This window comes from Macrotis lagotis, chromosome 4 (genome assembly GCF_037893015.1).
Source record: "Macrotis lagotis isolate mMagLag1 chromosome 4, bilby.v1.9.chrom.fasta, whole genome shotgun sequence".
Taxonomy (NCBI): Eukaryota; Metazoa; Chordata; class Mammalia; order Peramelemorphia; family Peramelidae; genus Macrotis; species Macrotis lagotis.
Window position 1 is genome coordinate 49563166 of NC_133661.1, and position 16807 is coordinate 49579972.

General features: G+C 41.0%; 1 protein-coding gene across 1 annotated transcript in view; it reads left to right on the plus strand.

The window, feature by feature from the left end:
• SCAMP5 (secretory carrier membrane protein 5) overlaps positions 1–16807 on the plus strand; it is a 35809-nt gene that overhangs the window by 6238 nt on the left and 12764 nt on the right. Inside the window, exons 2-3 of the mRNA XM_074232736.1 lie at positions 11077–11147; positions 15140–15268. Of these exons, the coding sequence (XP_074088837.1) occupies positions 11141–11147; positions 15140–15268 (136 nt within the window). The 5' untranslated portion in view covers positions 11077–11140. The remainder of the gene's footprint in view (positions 1–11076; positions 11148–15139; positions 15269–16807) is intronic.

The following is a 16807-nucleotide window of genomic DNA, read 5'->3' on the forward strand; positions in this document are numbered from 1 at the left end:
CAGGCCCCCCGCGCCTTCTCCCTACAAACCCCCCCTGTTCCTGCGCGCGTGCCCCCGGGCCTGACAGCCCCTGCCCGGGGGGCGGAGGGGGGGAGGGGGCGTCCGGCGGGCCCCGCGGGCCGGCTTTGGAGCCGGGGCACCACCCGGACGCATCTAATGCACGAGCAGCCCGAGCCCCGCGCCCCGGCCCCGCGTCGGGGTGCCTCGGCCCCGCGCCCCGCGCCCCGGCCCCGCGCCCCGCGTCGGGGTGCCTCGGCCCCGCGCCCCGCGCCCCGGCCCCGCGCCCCGCGCCCCGCGCCCCGCGCCCCGGCCCCGCGCCCCGCGCCCCGCGCCCCGCGCCCCGCGCCCCGGCCCCGCGCCCCGCGCCCCTCGGCCCCTGCGGCCCCGGGGAGCCCGGCTCGGGCCTCCCCGCGGAGCACGCGCGGGGGAGGCAGCTCGGGCCCGGCCTGCGTGGGCCGGAGGGCGCCCCGGCCGCGGGGCCCCGCGCAGTCTTTCCAGAAAGGTTTACAATGTAACTGCTCTGGGGTCCGGCCCCGGGCTGGGCAGCCCCGGGGAGGCGGAGGCGGGGGCCGCCGCGGAGCTCGGGCAGGGAAGCCGGGGCCTGGCCCCCCGTCCTGGCTCGGTTTGTTATTACCTGTGTGACCTTGGGCAAGTGGCCTAATCGCGTGGAGCCCCAGTGTCTTTATCTGTAAAACGAGGGGATTAGCCTAGGCCGAGCGTCGGGTGTCTTCCAGCTCTAAGTCCTCTGACTCCTTAGGGAGGTCACCGGCTAGATGGGATGACGGGACACACTAGCAGGAAGGTAGCCAGCGATCACCGTGATGGACAAGGTGGGAGGAAAGAAAGACCCCTGTTTTCTAAGGGCTGCGGAATTAGGTATATAGTTTCCCTGCTTTAGGTGGGTGTTTGGGGCTGGGGGAGAAGGGAGTGACTCCCGAGTTGGGGTATGGGGTGAATTGCATAGGGAGACTCAGGCAGACCTCGGCAAGGCCCAGCATTCTTTGGGATTTGGTTATAAAAGGGAGGAGTGCATGCCTGGCCAGCTCTGAGCCTTCCCACATGAGACTCGGGACTCCTAGTCGTTTTTTCTTACTGGGGAGTCTAAGCATCCTGCTTCCACTCTCCCGTGCCCAGGCTTACCCTGGACAATGGCAGCTTCCATCACTATTTCATGGGAATGCGGGGAGTGGACGAGGTAATGGATAAAAAGTGATTCGACCTCTTTGGAGAGAGCTGCTATAGGCACTGTTGTTGTAAGTTAATTCTTTCCTATGGCTTTCTAATCTCTCATGACTTTGGGAAACATCTTCCCTACTCCTAGGACCCTTTCCTCTATTTAAGGAGCAGAGCTCAGAAGCACCTTAGAGACCATCTAGTCCAATACCCTCATTTCACAGAGGAGCAAACTAAAGCTCAGTGAGGGGAAGACATTTTCCCAAGGTCATAGACTTAGTAAATAGCACAGCTAGAAAGAGAATCCAGGTCTCCTGATTCCCAGGACAGGGCTCTTTTCTCTGTATCACAGCTCCATTTCCCCACGATGATGTCCCAGAAGACATTTTCTCAGAGCTCTGTGACTAACAGTATCAAAAGCTACGTAGAATCACCGAGTCTCAGAATTGCCAGGGACCTCAGAGGCCACCTGGCTCAGCATGCCTGAGCAGAAATCCTGCCTATATTATCCTCAACAAGTGAACACTCAGGCTCTGACTGAAGACCTCCGGCAATGGAAATCACTTCTATGTGTAGCAGCTCATTCCATGTTAGGATCGTTGATTGGTAGGAAATTCTTACCTTGACTGAAATCTGCTTCATGCTGACCCTAGGTGTGTTCTTTAGGTTAAGCATAACAAGCTAAGTCTAAATTCTTACTCCTACTGTTGTTGTAAACCATAACTCTTCCTATCCCATTCCTCTGCTCTAATTTTGCTTCAGACAAAATAGCTCTCAACTTTTTTTACTCCATTCTCATATGATATGCTTTTAAGTTCATTCACCTTTATGGTTGCCCTCCCCTGCTCATGTTCTAGCTTAAAAATGCCCTTTCTGAGAACCAGAATTGCAGTACTCCAATTGCAATTTGACTAAACAAGAGAAGATCCAGATTAATACTTGATGTATAGGAAAAACCTTCCTAATGATAAGAACCGTGGGCTGTCTAAGAAAGTAGTGTTCTTTATGATTATGAATGTATAACCTATATCAGATTGCATACTGCCAAGGGAAGAGGGGTGGGAAGGGAAGGAGGGAGAGAATTTTACAAAAATGAATATTGAAAACTATTGTTATATGTAATTGGGAAAAATACCGTTAAGATATAAAAAAAGAAAGTAGTATTCTTTCTCAGGAGAGTCAAGTCAAAAAAAGTTTTAAGAAAAGGTTGGAGGGCTACTTACTGAGTAAGGTAGGAAGGGGATTCCTGTTCAGGTCCAGGTTGAGTTAGGTGAATTCTAAGGTTCTTTCCAATTCAGTTATTTTGGGTATACCAGACTTCTCTTCTTTCCTGAGCTCAAACAAACCTAAGATTGGACTAGTGTTTTGGGAACTATTATTTGACCTATTCACTGAACTTTAAGTCCAACACAGAGGTAACTCTTCCTATTTACCTTTCACCATCTGAATAACTTGGGAGCTGCTAGGTGGCGCCATAGTGGAATGAGTGCTGGGTCTGGAGTCAGGAAAACTCAGCTCCTGAGTTCAAATGTGGCCTCAGACACAGCTGTGTGGCCTTGGGCAAGTCACTTCACCCCATTTGTCTCTGCTTCCTCGTCTGTAAAATGAGCTGGAGAAGGAAATGGCAAAACTATTCTAGTATCTCTGTCAAGAAAACCCCAATTGGGTCAAACTGATTCCTAACCCTTGTCCCAAACCAATTTGGCAGCTAAGAAGCATCTCCCAGTAATCACAAGGAGATATAATTGAAAAGTGATTCAACAATGAAATCCAAATAACCTAGAGTAATATTGGAAGACCAGGTCTTTTGATCCTCACATCATGGCCTTAATCCCTTGTTGCAATTCAACTGAGGGGAATATATATGTGTGTGAGCGTTCTCCCCTCCCCCACCCCAGCCCAACGGGATGCTGATACAACTCAGTAATTCCCTTTTTTCTTTCTAAAACGTTATATTCCAGAACTCCCCTCAGTCAACCATGTAGTCAAAATACAATTGAGAACACATGCAGCTTCCATGTTCTTCTAGGGCTAGGTGTAGCTACTTAGGATCTAGAAACTCACTTCTTCACCAGCTGATGCTACCTCTCAGGCCAAGAGGCAACAACCTTTGGGGCTAAAGGGAGACGGCCAATTAGATTAGTGCTCAGAACAGGTGGAACATGCCAAAAGAACACAACTCTTCAGCTGTCTCCCTTTTGTAAAGGGGTGGCTCTGTTCCCCAATAGTCAATCAATTCACCCTAAGAAAGAAAGAATCTGAATTCTAGACAAAAACTCTCCACAATGTATGTTTTTCAAGTTGATAAGGGAAATTTCTCATCAACCCCTGACATGTAAACACTTTGAATTTATAAAAATCTCTACAAATGTAATTTATATGTGTCTGTAGGTTTCTTTTCTTCTGCTTAGGAAAAGATAATTCTAGCCCTTCTGTTCCCTCTTCTTCTGTTCCTCTCCTAGTAGTATCTCAAGGAAATATAAATGGAAATGGATTATTGAGATGCTTGTATGAAGTTTTGTAGGAATTTGGAGGGGAGCAGTTTAGGGGTAGAATTAATCTTAGAAGACATGCTGGAAGGAATTGTTTAAGCTCAGTTTTGAAGACTATAATGAACATTGATTAGTGATTTGTTGAGAGAATTAGAAAAGGCATTATTATTGCAGCTTGGTGGGAGATGGGTCCTCATTGTCATCAACATATCATTTATCAAGCATCTTACTCTGTGCTAGGTAGTAGGAAGTAAAGTGGTATAAGCCAGAGTTTAGGGGAAATTGTTGGGGAGACAAGGTCAGGGAAGAGAATCCAAGATGGTCTGAAGGCATTGGAAGAAATCTTTAAGTTTCTTTCCAGCTTGAAATTCTCTGATTCTGTAAGTAGCAAATGAGTGTCTAGACAAGTAGGAAGAAATCAGTATAGTCTACAGGGTGTTCTGGACTGGCTTCTAAAAGGGCAGTGGGGTGGATTTTGAGGTGGTCCTTGAAAGATTAGTGGGATTTGTACAGCAGAGAAAAGGGGTTGGGAAGGGCATTCCAGTTATGGTGAGCACAGTAAATACTGTATCTTATGTATTCATGTCTTTATAAAGTAGGCATTTAATATAGGTTTAAATCAGTAAGCAATGTGACATGATCAGAGGTATACAGAAGTCATGTTAAGAGCTATTGTGTAGAATGGTCTGTCTAGGATAGAACGGTCATTTCTGGAAGTAACAAGAGATGAAGTTGGTGATGAAAGAAATGAAAAAAAAATGGAAATGACATTCCTTAAGCACTCTTTATGTGCAATGCACCTTATCTGCAAAATGAAAGAGTTAGATTAGCTGCCTTCTCAGGTTCCTTTCAGCTCTAAATCTATGCTCCAAATCAAGGGAGGATTAGATTTGTTGTTAATAATTAACAAGACCATATAATGTTGCTAAAAGATGGTTATACATTTCTTTTCATATACTTCAGGAAGTTCAGATTGCTATTTCCCCCTTCCTTAAGTTCTCCCACTCTACTGCCATTTTGTAGATGAAAAGACCCACAGAAGCCAAGTAAAACAGTACATGGGAATAGATCCTGGATTCTTGTGTTACTCATGCCTGGACTTTGAAAGTCTTTTCCTTCTCCTCACCTGTACTGCATTCCCAGAGACCATCTCTCTGAGGCTTTTTTTTTTTTTGATTGGTAACCCTTGCCAGGACTACCATTTTAGGAATGCTTCATCTTACTTTTACCTGGTTTTCTTGTCTGCTGTATAGCTATTCCTAGAAAATGTTGCCCTGAGAAACCTATGTTCTGGGGCCCTAATTTCCTGATTGATGCCCTTTGGCTCCCTTTCTTTTCTTTTCTTTTCTTTTTCTCACTCAATAGTATTTTTTTAAATTACATGTAAAGATAGTTTTTTTAAGATTTTGAGTTCTAAATTTTTCTCTTCCGTCCCTTCCCTCCCTCATTGCCAAGACAGCAAGCAATCTGATATAGGTTATATATGTGCAATCATGTTAAACATATTAGTCATGTTGTGAATATAGAGACTGACTTTTTAAAAATTTATTTTCTAGTATTTAGCAAAGTGTCTAGTATGTAATAAGAACTAAATAAATGTTATCTTTCTGTCCATCCATCCATCATCTAATTCCCCCTCTTGTGCCTTTACTGAGTTATATTTTTCTGTATGCTGTTCTTAATACAAAAAGATGTTATTTTTGTTATATATCCAGGGGTAGAGAGAAGTCATTACTTATATTCTTTAACCCCTTTCTTCTTATGATTACTGGGAGAAACTTCTTAGCTGCCAAATTGGTCTGGGATTAGGGTTAGGAATCAGTCTTCAGAGGTAGACTTGCTCATGGACAGGTTTATGAGGTTGTTCTGTAACCAGAACTAGGTTAGTTTTTGTCCAGGTTTAGCAGAAAGTTTCACTTGGATCAAGAGGTCCTTCTGGTCAGGATTAGAGGTCAGTCTGCAGTTTTGTCTGGAAATTTAGGATATCAGTCTATGATCATAGTTTGAGAACCAAGATGTAGGGGTCAGTGTATGCAAGGTTAGGTGGTATCAGTAACCAGGTTCTGATACCAACAACCAGGTTCTTATGTGGGCAATGCCAGGGTTCAATCTTAGTGAGTGAGTATTAGGGATTAGGGTCCAGTCTGGAGTTTGGTCAGTCTGACATGGGGAGACCAGAATTTTCCTACTAGAAAGGCACCAAACTTACAACCTTGGCCATAAGTGTGACTCTTCTGTATGAGAGATTCCCCCTGCCCTTCCTTATGACAATGTGGGTTCTTGATTAATGGAATTATAAGACCTTTGGAATCATCTAGGCCAACCTTCCCATTAAAAAGTAAACATTGAAGGGATGGCTAGGTGGTGCAGTAGATAAAGTACTAGCCCTGGAGTCAGGAGTACCTGGGTTCAAATCCAGTCTCAGACATTTAATAATTACCTAGCTGTGTGGCCTTGGGCAAGGCACTTAACCCCAGTTGCCTTGCAAAAAAAACCACCCTAAAAATAGGGGGTGGCTAGGTGGCACAGTGGATAAAGCATGGGCCCTGGAGTCAGGAGTACCTGGGTTCAAATCTGGTCTCAGACACTTAATAATTACCTAGCTGTGTGGCCTTGGACAAGCCACTTAACCCCACTGCCTTGCAAACCCCCCCCCCAAAAAAAAGTAAACATTGTGCACAGTGACAACAAAATTGTAATTTTGGTCAACTGTGAAAGTCTTAATAATTCTAATCGATACAAAGATCCAAGACAATTCCAGAGGACCCATGATGAAAAATGCTCTCTATTCTAGAGAGAGAACTGATGAACTTTGAGTACAGATTGAAGCATAATTTTTTTCCTTCCTTGCTCCCTCCCTCCTCCCTTCCTCCCCTTTCTCCCTTTCTCCCTCCTCCCTCCCCTCCTTCCTTTCTTCAATCCTTCCTTCCTCCCTTTCCTCCTTTTTTTTGCCAACAAGACTATTATGGAAATTTCTTTTTTTCAAGTGAGGAAACTGAAGCCTAGAAAGAGAAAAGAACATGTCTCAAGTCATGTCTCAAGGTTAAAACTTTGATTTGGGAAGATGGAACCAAAATGACAGTAAAGGCAAGGGACTCACCTGATCTCTTTCCCAAACTCCTCCAAATATTTTAAAATAATAACTCTAAACAAATTCTAGAGGGGAAGAGTCCAAAAAATGGAGTGAAACAATGTTCCAGCTCAAGGCAATATTGAAGGTCAACAGAAATGGTCTTTTGCATGAGGTTGATAGAGGAGTATAGTCCAGTACAGGCTGGGCCAGCACACTGGGGTCAGAAAATGGTACCTTACTTGGAGTTGCAACAGTGGTAATTTCCAGACCTTCCAGATCTTTCAGCCCACAGATGGTAAGGAAATCAGACAATGAGTCAGAAAGAGATTCATAGACGTCCCTTTACAGACACCAGGGGCAGAATTCTGTTGCATTGCCTATACTTGGATCTGGGTCACAGTCCTGGCTCTTAGCCCCAGTGTGAGGAGGAGCACTAGCACAATAGAACTTTCAGCTAGAGCAGAGCAGGGACCGTGGTAACAATTTCAGGATTGAAAAGAGTACTGTGGTTGCCCACAAATCAGTGCACAGAACAAAAAAATAGTAAATAGACCTTTCCTTAGATCATACCATCTTGGAAGAACTGAAAACTTACAGGTCCCAGAATTACCTCTGAAAAGAGCTGCATGAAAAACCTGAAGCTTGGAACAGTGCCCCTTCCACTTGGGAAGCAGAACCCCAACTTAGCATAGAGTTAAAAGCCACAAAATAGACTGGAAAATGAGCAAACAGTAGGAAAAAAATTCTGGCCATAGAAAGTTACTTATAGTGACAAGGAAGATGAAAAGAAAACAAAATTAAGATTCTTGGATCCAATGCTTCAAAGAAAAGTATCAATTGATTTCAAACCAAGGAAGAGCTTAAGAAGAATTTTAAAAATCAAGTAAGAGAGATTGAGGAAAAATTAGGAAGAGAAATTAGAATGATGCAAAAAAAAATAAAAAAGAATCAACAGCTTGATAAAGGAGGTACCAAAAAGCATGAAAAAACCCAGAATAGGTTAAATGATAAAAGAATAACATCCACTGAAGAGAGAACTGCCTTTAGAAGCAGAATTGGTGAAATGGAAAAGGATATAAAAAATTCAGTGAAAAGAACTCTTTATTTATTTTTTTAGGTTTTCACAAGGCAGTGGGGTTAAGTGGCTTGCCCAAGGCCACACGGCTAGGTAATTATTAAGTGTCTGAGGCTAGTTTTGAACTGACTCCAGGGGCTGGTGCTCTATCCGCTGGGCCACCTAGCTGCCCCAAGAACTCTTTAAGAAGGCAAATTGACCAAATGGAAAAGGTACAAAAACTGACTGAAGAAAAATAATTCCTTAAAAGATAGAATTGAGGGTGGCTAGGTTGCACAGTGGATAAAGCACCAGCCCTGGAGTCAGGAGTACCTGGGTTCAAATCTGGCCTCAGACACTTAATAATTACCTAGCTGTATGGCCTTGGGCAAGCCACTTAACCCCATTTGCCTTGCCAAAACCTAAAAACAAAACAAAACAAAAAAAAAAACGATAGAATTGGACAAGTGGAAACTAATGACTTCATGAAACATTGAGAAATATTCAAACAAAATCAAAAGAATGAAAAAATAGAAGAAAATATGAAAATTTCTCATTGAAAAAACAAGTGACCTGGAAAATAGATCCAGGAGAGATAATTTAAGAATTATTGAACTACTTGAAAGTCATGATCAAAAAAAAGATTCTAGACATCATCTTTCAAGAAATTATTCAGGAAAACTGCCCTGATATTTTAGAACTAAAAGATAAAATAGGAATTAAAAGAAGTCACTGATCACCTCCTAAAAAAGATCCCAAAATGAAAATTCCCAGGAATATTATTGCCAAGTTCCAGATCTCCTAGATAAAGAAGAAAATACTGCAAGCAAGTAGAAAGAAACGATTTAAATATCATGGAACTGCAGTCAGGATAATGGAAAATTTAGCAGCTTCTACACTAAAAAGATTGGATATACTTGGAATATGATATTTTGGAGGGCAAAGAAGCTAGGCTTACAACCAAGAATCACCTACCAGTAAAATTGAGTGTAATCCTTCAAAAGACAAAAATGGAGGAAGAAATAGCATTCCTGATGAAAAGACCAGAACTGAATAGAAAATTTGATTTTCAAATGCAGGATGCAGAAGAAGCATAAAAAAAAGTAAACAGGAAAGAGAAATCATAAGGAATTCGATAAGGTTAAGCTATTTATATTCCTACATGGGAAATGTTATTTATAACTCCTAAAAACTTTCTCATTATTAGTACAGTGTGAAGGAGTATACAGAGATAGAAAGCAGAGGTGTGAGTTGAATGTGATGGTATGATTATCTAAAAGAAATAAAATTAAGGACTGAGAAAGAAGAATGCAGTGGGAGAAGGGTAAAAGGAGAGGTAGAATGGAATAAATTATCTGACATAAATGATGTCTAAAAGAGATTTTACAGTGGAGAGGAAAATGGGAAAAGCAGGGAGGGGTGAACCTTATTCTCATTGGAATTGACTCAGAAGGATAATATACATACTCTATTGAATGTAGAAATCCATTTTACTGTACAGGGAAGTAGGAAGGGAAGGAGAACTGATAAAAGGGAGGGCTGCTTGAGGGAGGTAGAAGTAAAACACTTTTGAGAATGGATAGGGTAAAAAAGAGTCAGAAAATAGGATAAATGGGGAAAATAAAATGGAGAGAACTACATGATTGGAAATCATTATTTTTACAGTGAGTTTCTCTGATAAAGATTTTATTTCTCAAACAGAAAACTGAGTCAAATTTGTAGAAATAAGAGCCAGTCCTCAACTGATAGTCAGAGGATATGTAAAAGAAGTTTTCAGATAAAGTAAAGCTATCAATAATCATATGAAAAAATGCTCTAAATCACCATTGATGAGAGAAATGCAAATTAAAACAACTCTGAGGTATTACCTCATACATGTCAGATTGGCTAATGACAGACAGCAAAAAAGGGAAATGACAAATCTTGGAGGTGATGTGGAAAAATTAAAATACTAGTGCACTATTGTATACTACTGATTCAACCATCAGATCAATTAAGCTATAAGCCAAAGAGGTATAATACCATGCATACCCTTTGACAAGTAATACCACTATTATATCATATTGTCTGTATTTTACAGAGATAAAAAACAAAAAGGAAAAGAATCTGTGGATATAAAAATATTTATAGCAGCTCTTTTAATGGTGGCAAAGAATTGAAAATTGAGGGACTGTCCATCAATAGGGGTAATGGATGAAAAGTTACTGTATATAGATTGTGATGGAATACTAGTGTGCTTTAAGAAATGATGAACAGGATGCTCAGAAAAACATTGAAAGATTTACATGAACAAAGATAAACTGAAATGAGGAGAACTAGTAGAACGTTGTACACAGTAACAATAATATTGTATGATGATTTACCTTGAATAACTTAGTCTTGGCAATACAATGATCCAATATAGTTCTGTAGGACAAAGGATGAAAGATGCTGTCCATGTCCAGAAAGAGAACAGATGGAGTCTCAATGCAAATCAAAGATGATTATTCTTGTTTTTGGGTGTTTGGTTTTTTTTGTCCGTGTTTACTTTCAGAGTGACTTACATGGACATGTGTTTTGCATGATATGCATGATAACCTATGACAAATTGCTTAGCTTCTCAATTGGAGAAGGGAAGGGAGGAAGAGAATTTGGGACTAAAAATTTGGGGAAAAAAGAATGTTAAAAATTTTTTACATGTAATTGGGAAAAAATAAAATAGTAAATAAGATTTTAAAAACTAGATTTGAACTGAGATCTTCTGGTTTTTAAAATTCAATATCTTTGGAAGACAGCACTGGGTTGAAAGGGTTGGGTACTTAGAATGCTCAGGTTGATGGAATATGAAGTTGTACATGATTCTGTGGAAAAGGAAAACTTGTTTTCATATTCTTTGACTTATCAATTGAGGACTGACTCTTATTTCTATAAATTTGACTCAGTTTCCTATGTGGAGAGTGGGAAAATTGGGCAAGACTTGTAAAATGACACTTGTGGGAGTTAGCCCCACTCTGACTTGAATTTACACTCTAATCTGAGTGTGTGGATCACTAATCTGTAGGTCCTTTGCCTGTAACCTGGCTTCTCTCCCATGAGGATGGAGGACATTAGTGTTGGAGTCAAGATCTTATCAGTGTTAATCTCTTAGACACCTTTCTTCCAAGAGTGCTCAGGGAGGGAGTCCAGGGTTCTGGGTACCTGGGCTCTAGTACAGGTAGTATTCCCTAGAAGGAGAGTTGAAGGGGAAGAAAAGAATAGTCATATTATGCTCTGATCCTACCTTGCCTCTTTGTTCTGTCTTTCAGCTTAGGACAGAGAAGACGTGGATAGGTCCTTGGCTGCACCTGGGTGTCAAGGGCTGGTGTCACAATGGCAGGTAAGGAGGAATCCTGAGGATGGAAAAGGGATGATGTTTGGGCAACAGAAAGTAAGTAGTGTGTAGATTGGCCAGAGTCCTGACATTCTATTTAAAGATAGAATCAGAATCTTAGCTCTGAAAGGAACTTTAAATATCACACCCAATACAATAATATTCAACTGCCCTTTCTGGGGCTGCTCTAACACTTCCAATGACCGGGAAGCCCAAGATGAACCATACTGATTTTTAGGAAATGCTTCTTTAGTTGGAATTCAACCTCCTTGCAGTTTGTGAGATGTTAGAGCTAAAAGGGCATTTAGGATTTGTTTAGATCAATCCTTCATTTTCTAGATGAAGAAATTAAGGTTAAATGACTTGCCCAATAACTCATTTCTGGGCATGGGTAAAAAAGAACAGAGCAGAGATCTGAATCCAGAACTAAGGTAGCCAAAATTAGAAAGAAAGTTAGAAGTTTCTCCGATAAAGGCCTCATTTCACAAATATATAGAGAACTGAGTCAAATTTATAAAAATAAGAGCTGTTCCCCAATTGATAAATAATCAAAGGTTATGAACATTTTCCTATAGAAGAAATCAAAACTATTAATAGTTGTATGAAAAAGTGCTTTAAAGTCATTATTGTTTAGCAGGACTGGGGGAATTTCCAGGCTGTCTTGGTCTAGAATTTTTAAGGCAACTGCAAGTGGGGACTTGAAAATTAATAAGTCTGGTAGCTTTTTAGGGGTAAATTAATTAAATGTTTGACCAAATATAACCAGTGAATGATGTTATAAATATCAAAATGACCCTTGGCAGAAAAAAGTTCCCCATCCCTGATTTAGAGAAATGCAAATCAAAACAACTCTGAGGTATCATTTTATTCATATCAGATTGGTTAACAGGACAAGAAAAATGCCAAAGGGGATGTGAAAAATTAAGTGCATTAATGCATTGTTTGTGAAGTTGTGAATCCAGTCATTCTGGAGAACAATTTGGAATTATATCCAAAGGCCTTTAAAACTACGAATACCCAGTAACACTACCAGTAGGTCTGTTTCTATTCTAAAGAGATAAAAGAAAAGGGAAAAGGATATATGGGGACACACACACATACACACACACACACACACACACACACACACACAAGCACATTGGCACACACACACAAACACACAATTTGCAGCAGCTCTTTTTTTGTGGTGTCAAAGAATTGGAAATTGAAAGGGACTTCAATTTTGATAGGGGAAATGGCTGAACAAACTGTAGTATATGATTGTGGTGAAATACTAGTGGTGTAAGAAATGACAAGCAGATGACTTTATAAAAACTTGTGAGGACATGAATTCATGCAAAATGAAGTGAGCAAAGCCAGCAGAACATGTATATAATATCAGCAATATTGTAACCATGACCAACTGTGAAAGACATAGCTATTCTGATCCAGACAATTCCAAAGGAACCATGAGAAAAATGCTATCCACTTCAGAGGGAGAACTGATGAATCAGAGTGCAGACTGAAGCATACTTTTACTTTATTTTTTCTTACATTTTTTTCTGGAAATATGGTTAAAATATAAATATGTTTTGCATGATGTCACATGTATAAAAGGTACATGACTTTCAATGGATGGAGGGAGAATTTGGAACTCAAAATTCAAAATAAATTGATAAATGAAGCAATAAATAAAAATTAATTTTCTTTCAAAAAAGAAAAGAAAAATGTATCCTTTGGTCTTGTCTGTTTATGCTGCCTAGATGAGAATGTTTGTTTTGCTTGCTTACTTGTTCTGAGTCCCAAGTTTCCTCTTCAAAAGACAGAAGAGCATAGTGGGTACAGAGTTGGCTGGGGAGCCAGGGAGGGCTGGGTTCAGATTCTGCCTCTAACCCTTACCAGTATTAAGACTCAAGGGATGAAAGCAGCGGTGGCAAAGTGGCTAGACCACCAGCCCTGGAGTTAGGAGGACCTGAGTTCAAATCCAGCCTTAGACACTTAATAATTGCCTAGCTTAGACAAGTCACTAGACCTTAGACAAGTCGCTCTTAACCCCATTGTCTTAAATAAATAAAAACTTAAAAAAAAAGACCCAAGAGAAGTCAGTTTTTGAAAGCTCTTGGTACCTGTCCAAGACTAATTTATGCAGAGGAGTTGCCAGCCAGCACTGGTAGAGTAAATGTCTCACCTGGTGCTTCTTAATGAAATAACTGGTCAAGACCCATTACTGTTCCTGTGGACCTTTGGCTCAGATCTCTCCATTGCAGGAAAAGGGAATAAGGACATTGTAGAGGTTTAAAATCTCTGACTTAGAAGATATGTCAGAAATTGTCTAATTTAAATCTTACCTGAACTTTTATAGGATGTAGCTTCTAGCCTTCTACCTGAAGAGCTCCAGGTCTAGGAAACTGCTATCTCCAAAGTGCTTTTTACTTTTGAATATCTGTAATTGTTAGGAAGCTTTCAGGTATATTGAGTCAACACCTATTTCCTCATAACATCAGTTCATTGTTTCTTCTTCTTTCCTCTGAGACTGAGAAGAAACAAGCAATTCCTCAATTAAATATGTTTTCCAGAAGACAGATTTTGGTGATTTCCTAGTCTTCCATGTAACTCAGTTTGACTACTACCAGCTTGGTCTGGTCAGCTTTGAACCTGATCTCAGGTCATTCCCTTGGGAGAGAAAGAGTGGCAACCTTCCAGCATATTTCTGCCTTACTCTAGAGGTCTTGTCATCCTTACTCAATGTAGATACTAAGGTCCTCATTGGGGCAATAAGCCGGGTCCTATTGAGGATGGTTGAGTTGAGGGTAGGAAGGGACCAGTTAATTGTATTCTTCTCACTTTCTGTCGCCCCCCCCCCCCCACTCCCTCAAGCCTTTACATGGGCTGTTGGAAAGATGGTTGAGATATCAAATTCCCATGCCTAATACTCCCTAGCAATGTTATCATGGACAAGTCTCTTAGCTTCAATATCATTTTTAAAATGCTATTTTTACAGTGATAAGAGACTCAGTTGAGTCTCATGAGTATAAAGTATTACTAAATAAATGTTAATTATTATTAGTAGTTGCATTTTTAATTATTTTCCTCTTAAAATCCTTAACTTTCTTCAAATGGGGAAGGGAAAAAGAGGATAAAACAATGTTAGCTGGTACCGAAGACGTTCTTTCATGTCAGTAGTATCCAACTCTTTGTGACCTCGTGGGTTTCTCATTTCCTTCTCCAGCTCATTTTCCAGACAAGAAAACTGAGGTAAATAGGGTTAAGTGACTTGCCCAGGGTTACACAGCTGGTTAGTGTCTGAGATCGGATTGGAACTGAGGAAGATGGGTCATCCTGACTCCAGACCCAGCACTCTGTCCACTGTGCAACCTTGGCTAATCAATGAAGATGATAAACATTCAATAAGACAACAGGGTATAGTTTGGAAGAAAGAAGGGAAAATAAACAAGTAAATGAATGAATAATACTTTCTTCCATGCCCCTAGTGAATAATACTTTCTCTTTCCTCTGGTTATCTTATATTTATGTATTTGTGTATCTCCCCCAGAATGAGGGCACAGACTTTTTTTTTCCCATCATTTTGGTTTTATATTCCCAGGGGCCTAGCACAATGTTTTGCCTACAATAAGGGCATAATAATTGCTTGTTGAATTGAATTGGTCAAAAATATTCATTTAAGTGGGGTAGTGGATAGATCATCTTGGTTTGGAGTCAGGAAGACTTGATTTGGAATCAGATCTCAGATACTAGCTGTGTGATCACCAAGTCACCAAACCTCTGTTTGCCTCAGTTAGTAACTACCATGCAGAGTTGTGTGGATCAAATGAGATAATATTGTAAAGCTCTTGGCTCTATGCCTGCCTCATAGCAGGTGTTCTATAAATTCTAGCTATCATTAATATTATAGTAATAAGGATAGCTTGCATTTATATCATGCTTTAAAATTGCAAAGTGCTTTCCATATACTATCTCATTTGATCACGACCTTGACTTGATTTATGTTTCTGCTGCAGAGAAAGTAAACAATTTCCCGCCCCTGCCCAAGTTCATCCCACTGAAGCCATGTTTCTATCAGGACTTTGAGGCGGAGATTCCCCCTCAACACCTTACCATGACCAAGCGCCTCTATTATCTCTGGATGTGTAAGTATGAGCAGGCTGGGATGGACTTGGGACAAGAGGGGTGAGGGGTGAAATGAAGGAGATTGTGGATACTTGGGGGGGGGGTCTCTGTCTGACTTAACCCAAGCACAGGTTTGGTCTCTGAGGTCCCTTAGGCTTCCACCCCATCGTTTGTTTGTATTCCGGTCCCTGCTTAGTATCACATAAGCAAATGTAACTCACCTAACCTGCCAACTGCAGTCCATGCCTCATGTCCCATTCAGGAAGCCCTGGGCTTATCATCTGCCCTGCATGAAATAGCCACTCTAGACCTAAATTGTGTAGAACAGGTCCCTTCATCCTGGAGTAGTCAGTTCACTCAGCTTTGGAATTCTGGGGCATAGCCAATTAGTTTGCTCCACTTTCAGCCACTCCACAGGAAAACCACCCAGGATTGTTGCCATCTCCCCTGCTGCCACATGTTTTTTACCTTTCACTCTAAGAACATTATCTGTGCTATAGAATGCTCTATTTGAATGTTAGCTCCTTATGCATAGGTACTATTTTGGGTTTTGTAATCCCTTCCCTCCCCCTGCCTTGGTGACCTGTAGAGCACTATTCTCTGGGGTCATTTTTCCTACCTTACCTTTGTTTCTCACTAGGTTTCCCTTTCTATACCTTTGTTTCTACTTTCCATGCTTTGGGCCAGAGGGCAGAGGCTAGATTTATTCCTTTTTCTCTCTGAGTTGTTGGTGGAAGGAAGAGGAGGTTTTCCTTCCTGAGGAGGTGTCCAGCCCCCTTCTTCTCCCTTTGGGTCTCCCTTCTCCTTAGGGAATCCCTTTAGAGGAGCTCTGGGAGCTGCCTCAGGCTTTAGAGATTAGGATTGAGTAGTAATACTTCTATTTTACAAGAAAATAGCTGTTCTAGGAGTGCGGCCTGAAAAATGAATGTTTTCTGGATTTTCAATGTCCCTAAATTCTTGAATCCATAAAGAATGGGATAGAGGGTTGGAAAAATGTTCTTATAAGAATTAGCCTTTTCCTCCTTGTTGCATATACAAAAATGTCAGTGATTCCCTAAGATCGCAGAAGGTGGTGTGTAGAATAGAGCCCACTGAGGGAAAAGAGCAGATGAACCTTAGTCCAGGAATAGGTTCTGAGAGTCCCAAGGCATGTGCATGTGCTCTCTCTGTCTCTATCTCTCTGTCTTTCTCTCTCATATCAAGGCAGGTTTGCAGATGACCATGTACTGTAGAGGAAACATATTTCACTCTGCATTTTTGGATGAAGTCTGTCAGAGTTACTTAATCAAGATTCTAAGCAAGTAATAGTGTTTATAAGACCCACAAAATTGTTTGGTCTGGTGCTGCCATAGCAACTGCAGGCAGGACTCAAAATTCATTAAATAGTTTTTAAAGGGTGAATTAATTAAATGTTTGATCAAATAGAACAGATGAATGATGTTATAAATATCCAAATGGTCCTTAGCAAAAAAAGAAAAATAGGTTCCTTACCCCTGCTCTAAAAGAATGGTGCAGAAGAGAAAAATCTGGAAAATCTGCAATCAGTGAGAGAGAGAGAG